This window comes from Battus philenor, unplaced genomic scaffold (genome assembly GCF_028537555.1).
Source record: "Battus philenor isolate CCGP_79_NKW_IND1 unplaced genomic scaffold, ilBatPhil1.0.hap1 SCAF_1, whole genome shotgun sequence".
Taxonomy (NCBI): domain Eukaryota; kingdom Metazoa; phylum Arthropoda; class Insecta; order Lepidoptera; family Papilionidae; genus Battus; species Battus philenor.
In genome coordinates this window covers 2,785,620-2,810,903 of record NW_027181661.1, presented here as the reverse complement: position 1 = coordinate 2,810,903, position 25,284 = coordinate 2,785,620, and the positions used below count along the sequence as shown (strand labels likewise).

General features: G+C 32.3%; 2 protein-coding genes across 3 annotated transcripts; one reads left to right on the top strand and one right to left on the bottom strand.

Moving 5' to 3' along the window:
- Positions 1-1,959: 1,959 nt before the first annotated feature.
- Positions 1,960-22,474, bottom strand: LOC137919859 (nucleobindin-2-like). Of its 2 annotated transcripts, none has more exons than XM_068763179.1 (10): positions 22,364-22,474; positions 21,321-21,442; positions 15,503-15,610; positions 13,999-14,106; positions 11,755-11,925; positions 10,592-10,714; positions 6,460-6,559; positions 4,024-4,257; positions 2,878-2,981; positions 1,960-2,807 (listed from the first exon to the last, which is right to left on the bottom strand). In XM_068763179.1, the coding sequence occupies exons 2-10, from the start codon at positions 21,435-21,437 to the stop codon at positions 2,121-2,123; spliced, it is 1,752 nt and encodes a 583-aa protein (XP_068619280.1). In that variant the 5' UTR covers positions 21,438-21,442; positions 22,364-22,474; the 3' UTR covers positions 1,960-2,120. The 2 variants fall into 2 exon arrangements, with proteins under 2 accessions (XP_068619280.1, XP_068619211.1); XM_068763110.1 differs by lacking the exon at positions 6,460-6,559 and adding an exon at positions 6,305-6,407.
- A 427-nt stretch (positions 22,475-22,901) lies between these two features.
- LOC137919056 (transcription initiation factor TFIID subunit 7-like) lies at positions 22,902-24,549 on the top strand. Its single transcript, XM_068762027.1, has one exon. It carries the CDS (start codon positions 22,999-23,001, stop codon positions 24,196-24,198), a length of 1,200 nt encoding a protein of 399 aa, XP_068618128.1. The 5' UTR covers positions 22,902-22,998; the 3' UTR covers positions 24,199-24,549.
- The last annotated feature ends 735 nt before the right edge of the window (positions 24,550-25,284 follow it).

Genomic DNA, 25,284 nt, shown 5'->3' with positions numbered 1-25,284 from the left:
TACATACCCTGTTGCATTTTTGAATAATAACAATCTTTGGATGTTCATAACTAATTTATTATATATTACAAACAGGAAATTATATTTCCTAACGTAATGTCAGACATGACAAGGGATTTATATTTTAAACTCCGGTAAACTTCAATGCATTCAATGGCCTGATGCAGTCCAATAAAAAAAATGCACTTATTTTATAACAACATTATTTGTTGTTTTTATTTATTACAACTAACAAATAATATACAAAACAAATTGAGTCATTTTAATGGATAATTTTTATTTCACTTTTAATAATGTGAGTATATTTTCATTACCGTACCGGATTTATCATCACCTATGTGTTTTGATTTATACACGCGTTTATCTAAACAACTACCTGTGCTTGTATTAGCTACACAAAAATTAGCTCAACTGCAAAGACGAGAAAGCAGCGTACAAATTCAAATACTTGTTCGAATTTGAATTCGAATGCGCAAGAGCCATTTTGGCCATAGTGGCCAGGAATACAAAGAGTTCTTATATGAAAGCCTATTTAAAGCTTACTTTATGGTCTGTAAAGTAATAATTTGTTTTAATTGTTTTAGTTGAAATTTTAATTTTTTTTTCGCTCTAAAAAACCTTCTTTATTAACAAAAATATGATTTCAATGTTTTGGGGAATCTGTCAAGCCGTATTAAAGTTTGTATTACATAAATGCTATCGTGATGCGAATAATTAGATTGTTTATTTTTTTGAAAAAAGAAAATGTTTAAATTATTGCGATGAATTTACATACACCAAATATTTCCCCCTTTTAATTCTGTTATTTTATTGCTAAAATCGAATCAATTTATAAAATCTAAATAGGAAAACAATTTCGCTTTCCTGTTTAATTGCTATGATTATTTCTACAGGCGTTTACAGTAGTATTCTTAAAAGACTAAGTGGTACAGGTGCCCTGTGACGAACAATTAGACCAAAGTAAAAAATTTGGATAAGGTAGTTGAGCGTGTATTACGTTGGGTGGATCAAAACGAAAAAGGGATAATTCTACATTAGATATCAATTTTACAGCATTGCATGTGCGCCATTTGTAATTGCGTGGCCGAAATTAGAACTATTACAATTTGATTTGGTAGAAATTAGCTTATTATTTAACTAGTTCCATAGATGGCGCTAATGAGCGCTTTGATACATTACTGTCGACAGTAACATTAAGTTTTAATGTTTTTATGACAAAATAAATATATTCTATGGCTACTAAATCAGTCCTGTTGTTTAAATGTACACGCATTTTAAATTTTCACCAAAAACTTCGCCGGGAATTAGCGAAATGTAATATTTTAAAATTTCAAAAATACTGAAGTGCTTTGTGAAATCTTTAATTTTAGAAATTCTGTTATAGTTTTCAAAACTTGAATATTTTTTTAGAGTCCCATAGTGATGACAATTTAATTTATTCCAAATTGTATATTATAGTCATTATTGGATGTCAGACCTTCGTAATTTTCTCAAAGCTAAGTGTCTCACTGCATCCTACCAACGGGGAATTGATAGCCGACGAAGTAGATTGACACGTGGCTTAGGCAGGTATCAGACAACAGAACAGTTTAAATAATAACTTACTTTTATCGAATAACAAAGTGCAGATTTTTAGTATTTTTTTCAGAAGTAATTACGGAAATCATGTCACTGTATACGAATATAGTAGTATCTATATTTATAAACCCTATAGTGATATGGTGCATACAAAATTGTACACGAGGTTTTTAATTTTAATACTAAAGTGAACAAATCCATCCAATAATTCATCATTAATACAACTGAAGGACATCCACTACTGGAGATAGGTTTATCCAGAGATTTCCAAAAGGACCGGCATCAAGCGGCCTGCATCCAAAACTTGACAAGTCCTATCCTCCTACTTTACATTTTTTTTCCTGGGTCATGCTGTATAATAGAGTTAAATAAAACACTTCTGCCGTTCAATTATTATATTTAACACTACAAGTGTAAGCGAATTAACTAAACACTACATAATAATTTATGAGTATGGGTAGTTAGCTGGGACTTATTTTGGCACCAGTTTGGGCTCGCGGCGGAGTGGGGGGTAAACGATTATGCTGTTGTGGTGCGAGAAGCTAAGGGTTTGCGTTTGGTTGCGGTGGCTGCGCTTGTAAGGGAGGCGCTTGCCCTTGACTTTGACCTTGCGCCTGTTGCGGTTGACCTTGGGATTGACTACCTTGGCTTTGAGCTTGCACTGGGGCAGGTTGGCTAGGAACGGCTGGATCAATGCGTTGCACTTGAGGCTGTTCGCGATTCTGAGCAGGTGGATTCTGCACTACGTCGACTTTCGGCTGCCCTTGCTGTGCATAGACCGGTGGTGGCCCTTGACCTTGGGGTTGTTGCTGGTGCTGTGGTTGTCCTTGGGGTTGTTGCTGGTACTGTGGTTGTCCTTGGGGTTGTTGCTGGTACTGCGGCTGCCCTTGAGGTGGCTGCTGGTACTGCGGTTGTCCTTGAGGTGGCTGCTGGTACTGCGGCTGCCCTTGAGGTGGTTGCTGGTACTGCGGCTGTCCTTGTCCTTGTTGCGGTTGATATTGTGCTTGATATCCAGGAGGCGCCTGTCCGTGGGCGTACTGCAGTGGAACTTGTCCTTGGGGATGGCCTTGGTAGTACTGTTGTTGACCTTGGAAACCTGGTGGTTGAGCTAGTAATTGCCCTTGTTGATGGAGCTGCTGTTTTTGTTGTTGGTAAGCCTGCTGTTGTTGTAGATACGCCTGATGGATTTGATGTTGAGCTCCGGGTATAGGTCGTCCGTGGGCGTCAACCTGGAGGAGATACAATTAAGGTTATACATATTCTATATATGTAATGAAAATTTTAAAATTCCAAACATACCAATCCACGCTGCTGCAAGTATCTTAATTCCTCGAGCCTCCTTCTTTCAAACTCTTCGTATTCAGCTTGAGTGTATATTTGGTTCTCATCGATTGGTTTCCAGCCTAGATCAAATACAATTCTATTAATAACTCGAAATTATTAATAATAGTTTATATATTATTAATATTACTAGTATTACAATACTATCTGTCCTAGCGAACATGTTACAATCACTTAACATCAAATCATCAAGTTGAAGAATGAATAAATGAACAATTTTGAAAAAAAAAAATTATGATTTTTCGGAACTAAAAAAAGTATGTTATTATTATACGCAGGTTTTGTATTAATAATATTAATTTAAATAATAAAGTGATCAACTCAAAAACACGTATTGTTTATATGTATATATCTATTGGACTGTGACAAGCCTTTTTGACAATAAGAAAACTGTAGGTCAAAATCGATAATGTTTTTGGAGAATATAGATATATTAAAATCAAAATTAATTACTCGCTGCCTTGATATACTTTGTACTAATATGTCATAAGTTATTGTCCTGTAAAGGACATAGTACACAATAATTAATTTTAATATGTTATACTCCCATTGTTTGAAAAGGCTTTTCGGTTATATAATATTTATTATTCATGAATCCACTGATTTTTGGACAAATTGCACCCTTGCAATTGAGCTATACATTCACCCCTTTAAGTCTTTGACACCTAAAACTAATCTCTATCTAAGTTACATTAGTTTTTTTTTATTGGAATGCGACATGCCACCTTCTGGCAGTTTAAAGTCTGCAGAAATAGTAGAAAATAATATTAAGACATCCGATTTTTGTACATGCCTTTTATTACTATATTATTATTACCTATTTTTTTATTTGCAAAAGCATTGATTTTTTTAATATGGTGTACTAAACTTTAATCGATATGATCCATTCACGGCTTTAAAGCTATACAGCCATAACCAAACACCCTGTATTTGATCTAATGTTCATTGATCTCTGTGTTATATTGCAGTATTTTTACACAAAAGAGAAATGAGATTTTTTATTACTAATGATTAATCATGCATAGTTAAATATAATAGATATAACATAAAAGCCTTACTTTGGCACCTATAAACAATCATCCTGTATATATTTAAGAAGTTTACCTTCATCTTGATTGAAGTCTGCTTTTTGTGTCTCCATCATGAACTCTTGGAAGTCGATCAAGCCATCGCGGTTTCGATCATTCTCTTTGAACACATGCTCCCGCATTCGTTCCATCTCCTCGGCTCTTTCATGGCGGTCCTTATTAGGACCACCAGGACCGTATACCTTGTCCAACTCCTTGATGAATAGAGCTTTCACTTCATCGGCGTCCCATACACCGTTGCCGTCAACGTCTGATGTTATATGATGAAATCAAAATGACAACTAATTAAAAAATCCTACATAAATACTTTTCTATTCTTTATACTGATTAAATTATTAAATTTTCAAAATCACTCCAATAATGTATTGTATTTTTAACAATAAGTCATACTACAGATAATAATAAGTCGTTAGAGAAAAAAATAACAAAAAAATTAAATTTACATTCATGTTTCATAGTTAAGAGGATAATTAAATTGAACAATTTTTTTTTACTTTAAAATATCTGGATAGAGTACATATACAGGGTGTCCTATAAATAAACCTAAAGCTGAAATCGACTGAATGTACACGTAGACCACTACATTGCACTATCTGCAAAAAAATTATTAACAATTTTTTTTAAAACAGTCGAATTTGGTAATAATTTTGAGTACATGGTGTGATAAAAAGACAACATGAAAATGAAATAAAATTAGAAAAGTATACATTAGTATGCACTGTTTAAAATTGTAAAATTACTTAAAATTATTTTTGGCTCATCAAGAAAACCTCGTTAAATTGTTGGTTATGCGGAAAGTAAACGGTAAAAGATCATGTGGACCATCACCTTTCCACTAGTCTGATCAAGTCCAATAAAAAACTACTCCCTATCAATACTGCCCTGAGGCAACAGACGATACAATGGTATAGATGGAGCTTATTTTCGATTCCATCAAAGGACAGGACCTGCTGTAATGAAGAAAAGTATTGAGAAGAAGTAATAGAAAATTTCAGAGAGACTGAAGGTCACTCAGAGAGTAATGAGAGGTCTATGTCTGGAAATTGGCTTCGGAATGGAATCAGAAATGAGATTCACAGAAATTCCAAAGTCACCGGTGTATCTCTAATAACTCTTAGGCACTCGTGCGCAGCGGTAAACGGTCATCGTGACGATCTTAGGAGAAGCCTAATGCCCTGCAGTTGGCGACTAAAAGCTGATATGATGATGATTTAGTTAGCCACTACCTAATAAATTTCGGCCTAATGTAAATTTATAAGACACCCTATAAATACAGATCTTCCTGTCACCCTGACCAAAATATTGCTATTTAGATATTTATTACTAACTAATAAATTAATATGCAACTTTGATCACTAAAATATTTTTAGAATTTATCACAAAATATCTAAACGAACATGTTACAAAAATAAAACCTTATATTTCTATAGATGGACAAACATATCTTTTACGAAAGATAAAAAGCAATAACTTAAAACACAATCACAATTTCATGCGCTAAGAAGCGAGGTAACATTTAACATAACACACAAACACACAAATCAAAACAATACGTAAAATCCAATGAGCGTGCGAGTAGCGAAACATTTAACAGGCAGATTTGGTATTTTCAACAAAAACAGCATTACACTACAATCAATAATACAATCCATAATGCCTATTTGCAATATAGATCGGAATTTCGGATGAATATTTACCTAAATTTAAATTCTAGGCCTATCATTGAAAGCCTTTGCATCCAAGAAATTAAATATTTTTGGTGTTATTATGTAATTAAATATATGAAATATATTTTTGCGTCCGTGGTTTAAAAATCAATAATGTTTTGATTTAAATAATTTAATGAAACTATAAATACACACGTTTATTAGTTGAATGTTATGGAATGACTTTATTGCATCGTAAAACTGTGGTTTTGAGGTCTGAGTTATGGAAATGAATGCATTTTTTCAATGAAATATAGAATTGATCTCTTTTTAGTTTAGTGATAATACGCTACTTCAAAATATGCATAATTTTTTTACAACTTTTATTTCTATTTCATTAAAATTTTTACCATTAATAATAATTTTTCTAATTGCGCAAGAAAAAAAACACTTATTTAAAAAGATACAATTAAATATTTTATAAACATGTCATTATATCAAAGTTTAAGATTTCTTTATACATTTCGCGGGGAAAATAAATTCAGGCAAATATACATCCAACATCCGATCTCTGACCATAATACTAAAACGCCTTTTTGAAATAAACAACTACCTACATAAAAAATAAAACTAGCACGCTATGGATCTTACCATGCATCATGAAAAACGCTTTTGGGTTGAAATCTTTTGTTTCCATATTGTCGGCGTTTTTCCATAGCTCTAATATCTGTTCTCTGGTCACAGGGTGATGCAACTGTCACAGATAATAAACGAAAAAAATTATTATCTCCTAAGACACAACTCACCGTGCATCATGAAGAACGCTTTGGGGTCAAACTGTTGGTCCATATGATCCTGCTTTTCCCACACCTCCTCCAATTGTTGCTTAGAACCGGGGTGATGGAGCTGTGTTTATAAAAGATCTATACATGCTAGCTACACATACCACATTACATACATACATTATTAATTCAACTTCTGATACTTTAAAAGGTTTCTTTTACATAATCTTTATTATAATCTATCGTTGAATAACATAGAAGCCATGTGCCTCCATTCTAGTGAACAATATTCATTCTAATATTTTAAGGCGCAATACTCTGGATTTTGTACATAAAGATTTCTGTAATATATATCTATATATATATATATATATATATATATTTCCTCCTACATACTGACAAATCACAATATCTCCGGAACCATAAAGCATAAATACTTGAAATTTAGAAAGAGAAATTACACTCATTGAGTAAAGAACAATTAAAAAGGCCGATGACCGTTGAGGCTGAAAATATTATTTGCGACCACTAGGTGGACGGACGCTATAGTAGTCACAGGAAGTCGCCACACCAAGCGCAAGACCATACGAGCGTCGTGGCGAGCTTTGGGGGGAAGCTTATACTTTACAGTGAAGGAGGGACTTTAAAAAATAGGCGTTTATCAAGTTCGTCAAGAGGACGGGGTCAGGTAATATAACAGACATATTATAATAATTATAACAATACAATGTCTAAAACAAAGAATTAAAGTCGCATAAATTAAAGATATCATAGCCGATGTGGACCAGGGATTAACAAGTTGAAGTGGCAGGGGCAGACCATATAACTTGCGTGGCCGTTGGTGCCTTGGGCAGGCCACTACAGAGAGAGACTTCATCCAGTTTCAAACCAGTACTATTGGAAATCTATAAAGCAGACCTATGTCAAGTAGTGTATATTTATATACATATATATTCTTTAATAATTCTGTTTCATATTGTGCGGCGCTTATTTGATGTCGGTAAAGCAGTGGCCGTTTAACCTTGACATTTCATAGATGGCGCTGTTAATAATAGTGTTGTGATGGCGCCCATTGCGGTCGCCAGTTGTTATTTGAGATGTCAAAGTGATAATTTAACCCTTAAATGCATATTGTATCAAAAACGAAACAGAAAGTTTTTCACGATTCAGAGCCCTTAAAATTTTTACTACGCATAATTTTGACTTATAATATAAACGAATAGTAGTTTCTGAAGGAAAAAGTAAAGCATTGTGATTGGTCCGACATTTTATGATGCGTTAAAATGTCATTGTTCGCTGTCGGTTACAAGTTTCAACAACAAGTGAATTTAAAAGTTTTCATCAGGTGTTATTGAATGAATCTTGAAGCTAATCCAGATAAAAAAAATATTTTATCGTAGGTAAGTACTTTGATTGCATGGTACCATAATATTTTACATTCGAATTTTATATTATAAATAATAAAAGCATTTCTTTTGCTTGTATCAAAAATGAGACATCATGCATTTGGGACTTTGACTTGTTTATATTTTTGCTTGGTTGCGGGCTTGAGCTTTTTATGTATTTTGTTTTAGAACGGAACGTAAAAGAATTACCGATAAGGATATTGAAGATTATTTAAGCCAGTTAGAAGATGGTTACTTATCCGACGAAGTAGATGAAAACGATTTAGAAGAAATTCTAACTACTGCAGAGCTGCGAGCGGTAATTGAAGATGGTGAGCAATTTGAACCTCAAGCCGATGTGCAAGACCCTCCTTTGATAGAAGATCCTCCTTTAATTGAAGAACCTGTGCCAGGTATACACAATAATATAGTGGTAGCCAACCAATTCATGAAGCTATTGATGTGCAAAGGCTTATATGGAAAAAGCAGTCACTTATATCTCAAGAAGAAACAGATATAGGAACCGTTGGTAATGTCGTCATAAAACTATCTTGAGCCATTCTAAGAAGAATGAATCACATTGTCTACTTTGACAATTTCTACACTTCTTTGCCACTCATGTACTATATGGCAAAACAAGGCATTTGGTGTTTAGGAACTGTGCAGAGAAACCGTCTTGGAAAATCTTGCAAATTGCCTACAAAGCAACAAGTAATGGCAAAGTCTGTGGAGAGGGGATATTATGAAGAATACGTGACCAGCTACGATGGAAATGAAATGTCTTCGGTGAGTTGGAAGGATAATACACAAGTGACTTTGCTGTCTACTTATGTGGGCGCTGAGCCTGTATCCACGATTGAGCGCTACGATAAGGTTGAGAAGCGGAAGAAATTTATACAGTGTCCAAAGGTTGTGAAAGAATACAACGCACATATGGGCGGTGTAGATTTAATGGACTCGTACTTGGGCAGATACAGAATCCGCATGAAAAGTAGGAAGTGGTACATTAGACTATTCCATAATCTTCTTGATTTGACGGTTATAAATTCGTGGGTCTTTTATAAGCAGGTTTGCTATAAAAAGAAGATATGTGCGAAAGATATATTGAATTTAGCAGAGTTTAGAACAGAACTTGCAGATGTTCTATGTAAATATAAAATCCACACCCAACCTGCAAGAGGTCGACCAAGTAGTAGTAGTATTCTTAACGGTACTATAGAGGAACCAGCTCCTAAGCGGAGGAATATCCTTCAGGTAGTGCCATCAACAGACATTATACACGATGGTACTGACCACAAACAAATACGCACGGATAATCGCATGCGGTGTATGATGCCAGGGTGTAAGCTGCTAAACACATCAAATGTGAAAAATGCAAAGTTTTTCTGTGTTCAAACAAAATTCTGACTGTTTTAACAAGTTCCACGTTTAATTACTTATTCCTAATAAATAATTCATTACTTTGCAAACATTTTTCATTATTCCTGAAAATAGAAAACACCTTATCAAAAAACTAAAATCTCTAAGGGCCGTGAATACTTGATTAGGTATTAAATGCATGTTGTATCAAAAATGATACCATACGTTTTTTTATAAAAATTTATGATAGTATTACATAAATATTTATTTTACTATTTTTCCCGTATTTGTTACCCCTATATATATAACATATATTTTTATTATCACAATAAAAAATTCCATGCATTTAAGGGTTAAAATACAGCGGAAAAACGTTTAAAAAGAAACGACAATTTAAATAGTAACTTTAAATATCGTTTCTCTGTTTTCAGAACAACGCATTATTGTTTTTTTGAAACATATACTTACATAGTCGAGAGAAATTGTCTTATATACAAACATTCTAGATAGCTAGCGATAAAAAACAAACTAAAATCTAATCTTGTAATGTCCTCACATTTTAAATTAAAATTAAAATAGCTATATTTAATATAAAAAGGTAAAAAGCTAAAAAAGAAAAATACTTTATAAATACTGCTTCTTATTTCAATGTAATTAAATTGTACATGAAAGAATTCTATATCAATATCTTGTCATATGTTGGATAAATCTGATATCTTTTGTGGCTATGTACATACTACATGTAAATGTTATATTTTATAACAAATTGAGAAGGTTTCAATAAGTATTATTTATATTTCCATTGACAGTAATCACTTATGTAAGGCGAGAATATTAAAAGAACCTCATTCATTTAAAATTATAATAAAATTAAGTTGCTCATTAATGGAATCATTCAACTTAAAGTTATGTGGGTTCTAAAAGTCCTGATGTGAAAAAAGCCCACAAAAAACTCAGATGCACTTTTTTTAATGACTACTCACACAATGTCTTCAATACTTGTAATTGAGCGACTAATTCCGAAGCTTTATTATAATTTAAATAATCCTTTTACGCTATTAAAGGCTTTTTTCAAAAGCATTCTTAATAAAACTTTTTAAATTTGGTAATTTGGAAATGTGATTTTGTAATATTGCACACAGTTGTTTACAAAAGATTTTTATGAAACTTAATAAAAGCTGCTTAATACAAATTGTACAACATATAAAATGAAAGCAAAATAATATTTTCGGTGCTTAAAGTCTTGCATATGCAATGATTAACTGGAAAACAATTTCGAGTATTGTAAACAAAATAGTACCAAGAAGTATGACTAAAGCGCACCGTAAAATCAATATGCATAACACGTAGCATGCTTATACACGTCAATTCAATTGAAACAATTGTTTGATAATAATGAACAGTGTACTAACCGGCTGGTGATGTTTCTTTGCTTCTTCCTCTTGTTTAATCTTATCCATGTACTCTTTCTTTTGTTCTTCGTTCATCGTCTCCAATTTCTGATGCTTCTCAAATTCCTTCTGCATTTCATATTCCTGGAAAGTCAAGAACATAAAATTAATTTATTAATTTGTATTTAACATCTTAAAATGACATTAACAAGGTCCTATGCTGGGTTGAGGGTCAGTAATCTCAGCTGCAGACTCTTGTCCAATGCCACTCTAACTTGCCAATATAGACAGCATCTACCAGTATTTACCAATCACATTATATTTATTTTGAAATAAATGTGAATAAATTTTGATCAAGCAAGTAATCTTTCTTAATGTGTTTTCCTTTGAAATATGACAGGTCTTATATGATACTTCTGGTTGTGCAAGGATTGTTGGGACAACTAACTGATAAGAAAATCCTACTTATATATACCAGATAGTATGGACACACATTCGAAGCACGCGGCACATTTGAAATATTGACATATTTCTGATTTCAAGAATATCATAGACCATTTCTAGGAAGACAAACAAAAGTCACTGTAATCATCTTGAATGATAAATAATGTATAGTAATAATATGAACATGTATGTATTTATAAGTATATTATATAGTATAATTATATGATATAGTATAACATATATGTATGTATTTATAAGTAATTAAATAATAATTACAGTAAATATCTTGTAATTATATGTCAACATAGTTAAATAACTTTTTATGACATTTACACAATCTAGTAATTATCTCTGCACATTTCGTTGACTTGTAAAAAAATTAATTAACACGTTCCGTGCACGGCAATTTTTGAAGTTATATATATGATAGGGCGTATACGACCCACACTAAAAATTTTAAAAGTCGTTTAAAATGTATGCTTTACACTTTTTCAATAATGCAAAGCTATAATTAGCGAGGAAAAAATTAATTTTAATATGCATTACGTACGCGCATACGTGATGTGAAGTTATCTATATTCGACCCTACAATTCATTTTTTAAGAATTGTTTCTTTTTCAATGAGAACTGCAAAAGGCCTGAACTGAAAAGTGCAGCGGGAGTCGTATACGCCCCACATGACATGGAATGTGTTACTTAATAAATACAGTGACAAACATTTTTTTTTTGATAATTCTTACCTTGAACTGTTGCTTCCTTTGTTTATCAGCCGCTTCCAGATCAGACGTTGTCTTTTTAATCAGTTTCTTGAGATCTTCAATTTCGAAAGTGTGCGGATTGGCATGATCCAAATGTTCATTCGACGGTATCTTCCCCGTATCGATTTCCAGGTTATTAGTCAATTCGAATTGCTGAAAATTAAATTTATGATAAACTCAGTCTTATGTCTTATTGCTTTAGATTCATCATCGACATCATTTTAGCTGTATGACGTCCAATACTGGACACAGACCGCCTTCTTTAACCCTTTCATTACCGCAGTTAAATCCGCCGAAGTGACGCTACTGAACCGGGCATGGCGGTAAGGTGATGTTCGAATTTTCTCATTTGTGTTACATATTTAAAGATTTTACTGGTTTATTAATAAAAATAGTAGTTAGGTTAATTCTTAGTAATTTATTTGGCTGTGATAAATCCCACATTACAGGGTGGACGACGGCTAACTCCGACGCTGGTAATGAAAGGGTTAATTTCCAATATGATCTGTAGAAAGCGGCCTACGTCCAACGATGTCTAACGCCCACAACAACACGTCAAGTATGAGATTGATTTTATAACAAAGTAGTTTACATTATATAAAATTCTTAATAAAACACACATTTATTAATTTATTATCGCTACATAAACAATTAATATTGTTGCGGTGTAAAACTTTCGATTCATCTTGAAAAGATAAATAAAATTAGATAAGATTAATGACATGTGAAGTGATTTTGTTCAAACCTTCTTATCAGATAATTAAATCCTACAAAACATATTGGAACTGTAATTATTGTCTACGTTATTTATAACTTCGATTACAGAAATACAACTGAGTAATTATTTTGAGCTGATAATAAAAATCAAGTTTTCAAAACCAACTTAGGTCCTAGTAAACAGATTTTATTTTATTTTTTTAAGAAGTTACAGAGACGGCTTTAATGAATAACAGATTAAAGAAAACTATTTTATCTACATCACAACAAAGCCATAAACCAGTTTAATTATTTCTCGATTTCTTTCATACAGAAGTTTAATAATTACCAGAGAGAAAAGTGAAAATACATGATTCATATCTGCGATGCAATGGATATTTGTACTTCAAAGGTTATCATTAATTACTTATTTATCATCAATAAATATTATAGATATGTTTAACTGTATCAAGGTACACACTAATGATGATTAACATAATTAATTCATCATATTCATCACTGCCGTACGGTGTTTACTGTTGTAAATGGCCTTTTCCCATAGATTTCCAATAAGGCCAGTTGGTAGCGGACTGCATCCATAGAGCTATACACAACATACCTTATAGGTTTACGTACTTATTTGTATTGTATTTATTAATGTGAACAAGATTCAAATATCAAACTTGATTTATTATAAACAACCACAATTACCAGGTACCAAATAAACAAACAAAACTTTAATAAAATTGCTGAAGATTGTTTTGTGACCAAATTAACTACATGAAAAGGCTACATGTTTTATATTTTGCTGATGAAACAGATGCCATAACGGATTACGTTTTATCAGTTTTTTTTTAAATAATTTTTGTTAATCCAGATCATTTTTATTTTAAAATGAATTATGTGATTCTAGACCGAGGTTGATGCGTTGTGCGGTGGTTGGTTTATGACAAAATAAAAAATCTTGTAATAAACTTATTTTTTATAAGAGTGAATAGGTTTCTTCTAACAAGCATGTACCAATGTAGAATTCGTCATCGCCTAAGATCTGACGAGATAGAGGTCAAATAAGGCCTATAAGGATTAAAAAAATCCTAATTGAGGATCTAGATCAACTGTCATTAATTACGTTTAATATTTGAACTTAACCGAACAATAAGCCAAAAGATCGCCACTATGACCGTCTTACATGGCCCGCGTCCACCAGCTAGTGGTAGCCGCGCGATATGCACCATATACTGCAACTTCTGAGGAGCATATCTTCGAGTTACTTCGGTGACTTTTCTGTGGATCTTATTTCTGATTCGATAGAAGCGAAGGAGCATAGCCCGCTGCAGATCATCATTAACACATCAGCCGATCACCACGATGACATGACTTCCCGCGACTTTAACTATTTCTTCATCACCTAGTTGGGTTCGTGGTCTTTACACAAGCTAAGACTAATTTTATATGCCAACTTACTTGGCTTCAAATTCAAGGCTTAGAAAAGATTACGTAACTATATTAACATTAGTCGTTTAATCTCACCTTAGTCGCTAAGTGACGAAGCCTATCCAGTTCTCGTCGCTTTATCTCATCAAGTTTCGTTCTGACGTTGTGATTGACAAAATCCAATTGCTCGGCGATTTTTCCAGACTGAAAATTTTCAAATTTTTAATAAATTTATATAATACAATAATAAAGAAAATAACTAAATTGTATTTATAAATCGACCATATACCCGTATAGAATACGTCATCTATTTATTTATTTATACATTTAAAATTGAGAAGTGGACATTGCAAGGCAGTCTCTCTAAGCCTGCTATAGGAGCTGCAACCTCGAACACCCGATGGATTCTTCGATCCGTGAGATGATAAGACGTTATGTCTCTATTACAGGAAAAGTTGTGTAATTTTTGCAGGAAACCTATATATAAGAAATATTTTGTAGTATAGTTTTAATCAATAGTAACGCAGTGGTTAGACCATAATTTTCGATAGTAGGTCATGGGTTTGTTTCCCATACTCGTAAATTATATCTTATTATTACCTAGCGGTTGAGGATTGAAACTTATGATTGTAGGTCACGGGTTCGATTTCCAAAATAACATCTTGTAATTCACACTTAGTGCTTTAATGGGACCTGATGATGGTCAGCAGTATCCTCTGCGTACCATCATACCACATTGCGATCGCCAACCCGCTTGCTAAGTATGGCGATTATGATATATCCAGCTATAGATCTTTGGGGGTAGACAATGCCTTACAATGGACATCTATAAGCTGAAACGACGGCAATTAGACATTCGACATTCACTGCTGGTCATAGGCCTTCTCCTTAGATTTTTAATAGGAACGTTGGTAGTGGCCTGCATGTAGCGTCTACCGTCCAATTCATATTGTGAATTATATTAACACTAATAATCCGAAAGATATGTGGCAAATAATGATCGAGAATAGACTAACAATCTATTTACGATTCATAGACTTATCAAGTAAGCTGGCCATGCAATGTTTAATAACATTTATTAAGTAAGCTCTGGATTTTAAATTTATAAAAAAAAATAATTTAAATAATAGTAAAAATGCTTGATAAAGTAAATCTTTCAAATTATATCTGACGTAAAATATTCTTAAAATGAGAAAATAAACTTATACTATCAACAAAGCATGGAAATTTTTAAAGATTATATCAGGGGTGGTCAACCTTGACATTCTACGCAATTTTTATAATTTAATATTTTTCACCAACCGTATTTATATAAATATTTAAAGTCTTGAAAATAGATATTAATTATTTTTAAATAAATAACATAACAATGTTACAACGTTGGCACTAAAATATTACTAATAATATAAATAAACACAAACATTAAAAAGAAATATATATACATAAGTACTCGGGTACATTTATCGAAAGCCATATATTATCCTTCAAAACACTACAGTAGGCGAGCTACGCAACATGAGGATAAACAAGTTAGCTCCTCCCTCCCCCCCCTCCTCCCTCCCCCCTCCTCTTGGGCATATATGATAAAACTATAGCTTACCCGTACATCTTCTTCCTCTGCCTTTTCCAACCTCTCTCTAAAATCTGGATCACTTTCCAAAGTTTGCACCACTTCCTTTAAATATCTATGATATTCCATATACTCCTCCTAAAATATTAAAAAATTAATAATAATTATTCACAAGCCTCTAAATAATTTAACAATTATTATCTTTATATCACAAACTAGCTGATCCCGCAAACGTTGTTTTGCAAAAAAATTAAAGTTTTTAATTAACAAATGTAAGATAAGGGTTGATCGTAGAGGGGTGAAAATTAAGGTTTGTATGTATTTTTGTATGCTGTATCATAATAAAATAAAAACCAAAAAAAATTGTCTAAAAAATTAAAAATAAAATTTAGGGGTGGACCACCCTTATCACTTAGGGGTATGGAAAATAGATAGTAGCCGATTCTCAGACATACTGAATACGCATGTAAAATTTGGTAAAAATCGGTCAAGCCGTTTCGGAGGAGTTCAAGTTCGAACACCGTGACACGAGAATTTTATATATTAGATATAGCTATTTGACAGGCCTCTAATTTAAAAAAAAAAACGCGCGGAGCTGCTGAAACATGTTCACTACGGGCCTCATTGGTTAAATTAGTCAATGAACAAGCAACAAAAAATGTTTTACTCGGAATTTCCCTACGAGATCGATTCAGGAATCAGACGAATGAAAGAAACCGCAACAGGTCAGCGGATTGCGCATTACAAATGGACAGATCGACATACACAGGGAATTACGTATACATATCACACACACACAATGCCGTCAGGAGATACTGAGCCAGCAGTGGACATTGTTTTAAGAATTAACACATTCCATGTCATGTGGGGCGCTTACGACCCTCGCTGTACTTCAATCAGGCCATTAGCAGTTCTCATTGAAACACAAAGGATTCTTAAAAAATGAAACGCAGGGCAGAATATATATAAGTATATATAAGTAACTTCAGTATGCGCGTACGTAAAGCATATTAAAATTTATAACTTTTTCCTGTTAATTATACAGTATTATGTAGCTTATGCGCGAGCAAAGATATGACGACATAAAAGAATATTAGAGTTAACCTGCTCTAATATTCTTCAATTAAATTCGCATGGTTAAAATTTTTAGTAAAAAAAATATATGACAAATATATTCAACAAACATATATTTTTTCCGCTTAACACGTTCTTTGTCGAGAAAAAAAATGCAGTTTGTTGTCCAAGCCGCGTCAGCCATTGGTGACCGCGTTTTACGAGAGTTTCAGTGCTGTCTGACTAAATCTCATATTACTTGACCCGTGTGTCGCTCTAGCTCTTCTATATCAAGTTGTTTTTTAAAAATTTAAGAACTTAGAAAGAAAAACAACAAATACCATACAAAGAAATTTATTGAAAAAAACATCCATAAATATTGGCTCAAATTGACTTTTGTTAACCAAGTGACAATTGAGTAAAAGGTTAAAGCATACAAGCTAAAAAAACAGTTAAGTAAATAAACAGATTATTGATTTTTAATAGGCCTAAAAGTAACGTGTCAGACGTGACAGAGAACGTGTTAAGTTCTGACTCATCACGATATCTCCAGAAACATAACGCGTAGATTCTTGAAATTTGGTAGACATATTCCTCACGTCAAATAGAGTTCAGCTAAGAATCCATTTCATGAAATTACACCTCCAGGTGGGAGGGATTGAGGGCTTATTAAGTTCGCATAGCGGGCGTATGACAGATACACAATAATACTACTTTCATAGTAACTTACTATAATTTTTTTTTAAATTACCAACACAAAATTCTTGTACAGACAACAAAATTTAATAATAAAAATCATAATTATAATTCTAAAATATTTTTAAAGTTGAAAAAAAAAATTATTCATATGATGAAACGCCAAAAGCTTGAGATCACGTCTAAATCTGTACTATCAAATGGCACTACATTATCCTAATGATCCTTAAGGAAATTCTAACTCCAATTCATACTAATTTATCCAATTGTTCTAACAAGGTCATGTCAACCAATGATTTTTTGCAACATGCATTAGTTTAAATATGAAACAACGAGTTTAGTTATATTTTTGGAGAAACAACAGCATCATCATCATTTATGGTGTCATATTTAAGATGGAGAACATCATCTGCTAGATATAAGTCGTCTTGTTCACTTTCACTTTATGGGGTATGCCTGCCAGTCCGTAGTCCATTCCTACCCAGCGGTCGTCTACCAATGTGACTACTTCAACTTCGCCAATCTCCTAGATTATGTATTCTTCTACGAATCTCTTTATTGCTGATTCAATGACATATAGAAATCCCGAACGTAGCGTTCTTCACGGGTGATTACGCGATTGTAAACCTTACGACGACCAAAATTAAAGACTACATTTCTGTGCCTTGAGTCATCACTCATCATAATAAATAAATAAAAAAAAACTACTGGCCATCTAGAAATTTTCATAATTATGTTACTTATAATTATTATTATAAGTAAAACTATTTAACCTGTCAACTACCTGTGGACATATGTCCGAACTCCCCAGGTCCGTACGGAAATAAAGTAGACAACATTATATCGATTCACATTGAAAATACAGTTCGAAATTGCTTGCTCTGCATGTACTACAGACAGACTACAGGATCATAAAGAATAATATTTCATTTATATTTTAACGAAAGAAAGTAGCTTACGTAGTCCAGGTGAATGAAAAGTTGAAGTGGCAGGCCTTAAGGTTCGAGTGGGGACAAAGAACCGGCAAACACAAGACACAAGTTACACAGCCGACCATGCTAAGGTCGGAGAATGCTAGATAAATACCACTTCGAACCAATCCAACTGGAAATCTATGAAGGAAGCCTATGCCTAGCAATGGGCGTCTTACGATGGATATGATGATGATGATGTCTTCACCGACTTATCAGGACACTTCGTAAATAAACGCTTAGCATCTGTCGCACAATAACATTAAATAATATTCATTATAATTTTAATTCAATACTCTTTATTTGTACACGCTATAAAGTATGTACATATTTGCATAATAGCAAAGAAAAAGTATAGCGGTCTTATCACACATGGCAATTTCTTCCAGACATCCATAAACGTGTATTTACATACATACGTATGTATATACCATACGTGTATTCATATATACTCATAATAAACACAGTATAACACATAATTCTACATGCAATAATAAATAAAAACATCAAACTAATTTGCATTGCTCTTGCCTCAAATAATTAGAAAAAAAACAGAAAGAAAAAAACAATGAACTAAAGGATCAATAGCTTAATAAATATTTCTTTACCATTTACTTATAATGAATATAATAACAAAATAGGTAACTATTATGTATAAATGTAATTCGCATATGCTATATATCAAAATTATATTAAAATTGTCATAAATTTATTTGTTTTCGGACAACATGGCAATAAATTAAAAGTTCACAATATGTAACAATGTTTGTAGAGCAAAATTAACATAGGCCACTAAATGATTAATAAATCAAAAAGTAATAATTAGTTTTTCCTCTATAATGCTACATCTAATCATAAAATAATAATAATAGATAATTATACTGTGTGTATGTACTCTATACATAACAAATTAGTTATGTTTCTTATCTAAGCAAGTCTTTACATATAAATGAACGCTTAAAAAAATCAAATGAACAAACTAAATGAGTAATAGATATTCAAAACTTATGCTGGTCATGCGGAGTCATCTGAATCTCATATATTTTTAGAGCCGAACTCTCACCGGTGCTTAAATAGCGCAGACGCAAGGAGTGCGCCTAGCCTATGACCTCTTTTAAGATAGCTAAACCCTAGGGCTTCTGGGAAAGCCTTGTTTCGGGCCGCTACTACTATTTAATCGGATTTGGAGTCCACTAAGCTCTTAAATCGCTTGAGTGGATGCTCCATGGTAGGACTAGGCTAAAGAACCCACACGAGAAGACCTCGGCATGGGCTGTCACTAGTCAATAACTATTTAGCATTCCAGCACAAGGGTGCCCAAGAGAACTGAACCTCAACTTGGTTAGTTGCTATTGCCTGGCTAACGATACTAACACATGTGATAGTTATATAGCAGAATGAACTCTAGCAACAGTTCTATCTAATATGAACTCATACATTGGTATTACCATGTTATACAGAGACATGATCATATGCCCAAGAATTTTTTTGGTAATCACTGCACCAAGAAAGTATACCATATAAAAAGAATTGAGAATAGACTTTAACCTACATTTACTGCCACAACCCCTTTGAGATTTAGGCCATAAAATTCTCAAAGGCGTTAAATTTTAAGATCATTTTGTATTAAGGCTTGTAAATGAATCTCAATCAACTACCTTATACAGGCCGTTAATAAAATTGATTACATAAATAAACCTGCCTGAGTTTACGTCTCTTTTCAGATCAGAGTGTGTTTAGAATCCCTAAAGCAATATTTCAAATTTCAAAGGATCTATATCATGTATTGTTTTTTTTTTCAAATTGGAGAAACTTCTAGCATTCTTCTCATGTTATATGAACACTATAATTGATCTAAATAGGGTAAAAGTACATAGTAACATAGTAATAAACACAATAATATTTATTTTGTAAAGAAATAAATTTATATGAAAATGCATAAGCATAACTATAATAATTTAAATTTGAACATGTTTAACTTAAATACATTGAAAGCACAGAGTATGACATTATTGAAGCCAACAATCAAGTTCTGAAGGTTAGCAAGAAACAACTCAATTATTTTGAAAGTACAGGTCAAATTTATTTTTATCAATAAGTCATTTTAATGTCAAAGCCAATAATATAATAAGTACAGTACAAGAAGCGTTGAATTACTACAGAATGCATTTTTGTATTTAAAAAAAAAACATTGTTTTTATTTTTTAAATCTGTACATACATGTAACATTACAAACAACACATAAACCTTAATTGGTTTAAATAGGTGCTTAGATCACTTCTATGTCTTTTCACAGTGGGTCTTAGTGACATAAAATCACTTATTAATAATAATATTCTATTATTATTATTAATTATAGGTTATAAAAATTTAAATTGGTGAAAGTATAGCTAAATTGTCAGCAAAAACCTTCAAAGCATTTACACCTTTGCCTTTATAAAGTGATTACCCTGAAACATGTTACATTCATTTATTTTTGCTATTGGAATTTGACTGGCTAATAACTTTTGACCGCACATGTTCGGTAGGAACAGATAGTACACAATAATTATTTTTACATGCAACAATGCAAATTTTGAAACACTTCTTCAACTACATTATCATTACATTATGTATTATTTCGAAAACTGATTTTTACACAGAACTATAAATTAATTGGTGACAAATGAGCTAAACATACACCTCTTTAATGTTTTTATGTCTGCTACCAATGATGTAGTACATAAAAGATTTAATTGTTTTAGATTTTTTGTCTCAATAGTTTCTTTTGGTGATTTATCTATTAGTAAATAAAGTTGCCTCCATAATTATTTAATGAACAAGATATTTTCACTAAATATACATCCAAATATCAGAAATCTGGTTATTGTTAGCCATAAATGATAATTTCCAAATTGTTGACAAATGAAAGTGTTCTTATTGGATGGTTCATCCAATATCTGGTCAAAACAGTTGCAATTGATTGAAACAAAACAGCAATATTATTTTTAGTCTTGGGATGCAAGCTCAAAAATTACTTTTTAGTATTAAATTCCCTTTTTAAAATTTTAGCCTGTACTTTCAAAAATACAAATATATATATAGTGTACATAATAGTCAATAGATTATATTAAAAAAAAATTATTTACCAGATCATCCTTTATTTCGCTGTCCTGTTCCTTAGATTTATCTTGAGAGACAGGTGGAGCATATGAGCAGTGTATTATCACCAATAAGCACAATATCCCTCCTTTCAACTTCATCATAGCCTCTATGAACAAAAAGTAAAAACATCATGTATGATTGTTTCATTTAAATTATATTTCTAGAGCAGGTTACCAGACATTTTCTCATAGAAAGCTTACAAAATTTATCTAGTCATGGTGGAACACTTTAGCTATATCTGTACCATATTCCCAGTCTAAACAAGTGTTGGTATGATAGTGATTTTCAACATCTCAACATGCTATATTGAATATGGAATATGCAAGTTATTACAAGTAACAATTGCTGAGCTTCTTAAAATATTATCTGCCTACATTTTAGCACTTCAGTATCAAAAGCTTATAAACATTTTTGGACCCCTGCAGACCTACCTGGATCAGTAAAGGTTTTTTTTTTTCAACAAGGACATTGCAACTTTCTCTGGGTTTGAGATGACAAAGCAATCAAGTTTGTAAGACTTAGAATGAAGTCTGTAGCTAGTACTAGGTGGGTGGACCGACTATTAACAGGTCGGCGTGGTTGATGACAGTGTTATACCGACGAGTAGCATTTTATAAGAATTTTATTTCGGGGAAGCCCTAATCGACGTGACTCATTTTATTAAAAATAAAATAATTTACCTCTTAAACTTAACTATGTACTACAACACATTCCCTTTTTTGCGGAGAAAATTAAATAAACAAATATATTATTCTTAAATTTTAAATGAAAATTATCGGCTTGCGAAAACAACGCCCTAAATAATACATACTTAATATTATTTAATTACGCAATGTATATTTGATTTATTGAAAATTGTTATTACAGAGAACTTAAACTGTGTACAACTTGTATGATAAGAACTAAGCTGAACTAAAACAAAATTTGTGGAAATCTTTGGTAATATTTTTATTTGATATAGTTAGTTTTACTAAAATTGTACACAGTTATATACTAATTGTAATTAGACAAAACACATATTTCTTACCTTTCTGTTATCACCAAAAATGAATTTTAACGTAAACCAATGAGACTACTGTACACATTTACCTCAACGGAATTCTATTCATTTGTAACTTTTTATTTTTATGTTATTGACGTGTCCCAAACCATAGACTTTAGTATAGCCTATAGTAAAATGTGAACGTCATTGCGCTATCTATGACACTTATTTTGAAATTTAGCGAAATCTCATTTTAAATATATTGCAAAATATATTTAAAATTAAAAATATTTAAATTACGTTTTCATAAAATACAGTAGTTTTAAAAGGCCGAGGTCAGAACTAAATTGCTTTTTTTTAGATCCATATAAATTATAAGTTTATTAGTTTATTATAAGGACACTATTTTAATGTAAGGAAAATCAAGTACCAAATTTGACACTAATGAAAACTTTTTTATTTATATTTAATAACGGTGATAATAAATTAACAAAAACTTAATCTAGTTGATTTGCGATCAATACTTAATATAGTCTATGGCTTAGGTGTCAATGAACTATTATTTTATTTACACAGGCAAAGATCGATCAATACTAAAATTCCTTAAGTTGAGATAAAGGCGGTATTTGTTGTTTACAATAAAATTCCTGAAGAATTGAACTAATTAACTAAAATTGAACATGAGCAGAGATAAAAAGGATGTTGAGTATCCTGCGGAACTTGAATCACAACTGGTACTACGGCTTCCTGAGGAGCCGGCCAAGATGCTTCGAGAAGTCCTAAAGTCTGGACAAAGTTTGAAAAATCGATTAACTATTAAGATTGAAAATGATATGCGCCATGGCGAGGTTCAACTCGATCACTGGTTAATGCACGCCAAGATTGTGGATTTGCCGACAATTGTAGAATCCCTTAAAACAATCGATAATAAAAGTTTTTATAAAACTGCCGACATTTGTCAAATGATGATTTGTAAAGATGAGCCCGATACTCCTACTGTAGAAGAGGAGTCATCATCTAAAAATAAGAAGAAAGATCCATATAAAGTGGACAAAAAGTTTTTATGGCCTCACGGGATTACTCCGCCAACTAAAAATGTTCGAAAACGGCGATTCAGGAAAACATTGAAGAAAAAGTGCGTAGAAGCGCCAGAAATAGAAAAAGAAGTGAAGAGGCTTCTCCGAGCTGACAATGAAGCTATCAGCGTCACATATGAGGTGATAAAAGAAGAAGATGACCATCCGAAGCCGGAACCAAGCACATCAACCCACTCTAAATCTGAAAGAAAATCAAAGGCTGAGCGAAATTCTAAAAGGGATAAAAAAACATCAGAGTCCACCAATCAGGAATCATCTAATGTTGTTGATATATTTGGTGGAGCAGTTAGTGACAGTGAAGATGACAATATCAATGCTGAAATTGAAGACAGCCGCCTATCACCATATGATAGCCGCTTATCTGACATAGACTCTCTGAATGAGTTGGCTGACTTGCATTTGAAGAGAGACTATCCACTTCAGTTTGAATATCAAATGTTTCAAGGTCATGGGTCTAAGAAATCGGCAAGCCAGAGTAGCTCCGCTACGCCTGCAACATCGACAGTATCAAAGAGTGGTGGAATTTCTTCAGAAGAAGATGTTGATTATTACTCTCGCAATATGTCCAAAGATAACATGCAAGTAAGGATTGATGAATTGAAGGCTGAATTGGATGAACTGAAGCAACGCAGGCAGAGAACTCAGAATGAGATTGCTGGTATTGAGAATATGGCTTTAAAACAAAGATTCCAGGAGATTTTGCATACACTTAATCAGGATATAATGTACAAGGAGATGGAACATCAAGGCCTGATTACGCTGCAGAATTCAGATGACATCTAGATTAAATATTTCTATTTTTCTGTAGTGATAATGTTTAAAAAGTCTACCCTGGCATCTTTATTGGCCGCTGCGCATATAGCAGAGTAATTTATTTACAACTTTAAATTTTTATTCTTATTGTTTATTTTTACATGTTTAGATATGTAAGGAGGTTTATGGTTATTAGATTTTTTTATACTCGCCTTTTTGAGAAATATCATTTTGTTAGAATTTACTAAGACTATTAATTATGTTAGTTTCAATTTATATTTTTTTAAAGTTTTTGAAGATGAAATTTTTAATCTATATTAATTAGTATTATTAGAGAGAACAAAATTATATCCTGTCTACATATCAGTGTGCAGTAGTTTCTTTAGCAATATGTTATCATGGTATCTTTTAATCATGATTACTTTTAATAATTGTAAGAGAATATACAGTTAACTACTGCCAGTTTTTTATTTATCCATTAAAATGTCCAGAAGTTTTCACTTGACGGTTTTGTATTTGCTGAGCATGCCACAAATGGGGTCCAAGTGTCTCAAAGTAGGTTAGTCTAATGATACTGGTCTAAGATGGCCACTGATGAGATCAATGTGATTATCTAATCATTAATAGAATAATCATTAAGCTAATTTCATGTTAAATCTATGTTATTGTACAGTATAGGACCCAGTATTTTGAAATGCAAAACAATTTATTATAAATGTTATTTAGATACAACTTGTATAAAACTATTATATAGTAGTGTTCAAATGTAGTGTTGTGCAAAAATAAAACCAACTTAAAGGACTAAAAATGGACACAGATAAATGTACCAAGCAATGGGCACATAACTACATATCATTAGTAAATACAGAGTTAATTTAAACTGTAAGTTTATCAGCTCTTACACCCAGTACATACATATACAGGATGACTGATTTAAGGTGTAAAAGTTTTAAGAAGTAAATGCTTAACTCATTTGCTTTCAATAAATGTATGGTACGCCCTATCCAAAAATCAATGGTTTCAGAAATAAAAAATATAGAAATAGTATTAATAATTTTTTTTAACAAAATTTATATAATTACATATTAAAATGAATCACTACTTACTATTTGTCCC

Excerpts from the sequence above, each read along its gene's own strand:
- LOC137919859 (XM_068763110.1), bottom strand. The coding sequence starts at position 21,437 with ATGATGAAGTTGAAAGGAGGGATATTGTGCTTATTGGTGATAATACAC. Across the intron at positions 10,715-11,754 it reads AAAGGAAGCAACAGTTCAAG|GAATATGAAATGCAGAAGGA; the intron begins GTAAGAATTATC and ends TTGACTTTCCAG. Across the intron at positions 4,258-6,304 it reads AGCGTTTTTCATGATGCATG|ACGTTGACGGCAACGGTGTA; the intron begins GTAAGATCCATA and ends ATATAACATCAG.
- LOC137919056 (XM_068762027.1), top strand. The coding sequence starts at position 22,999 with ATGAGCAGAGATAAAAAGGATGTTGAGTATCCTGCGGAACTTGAATCA.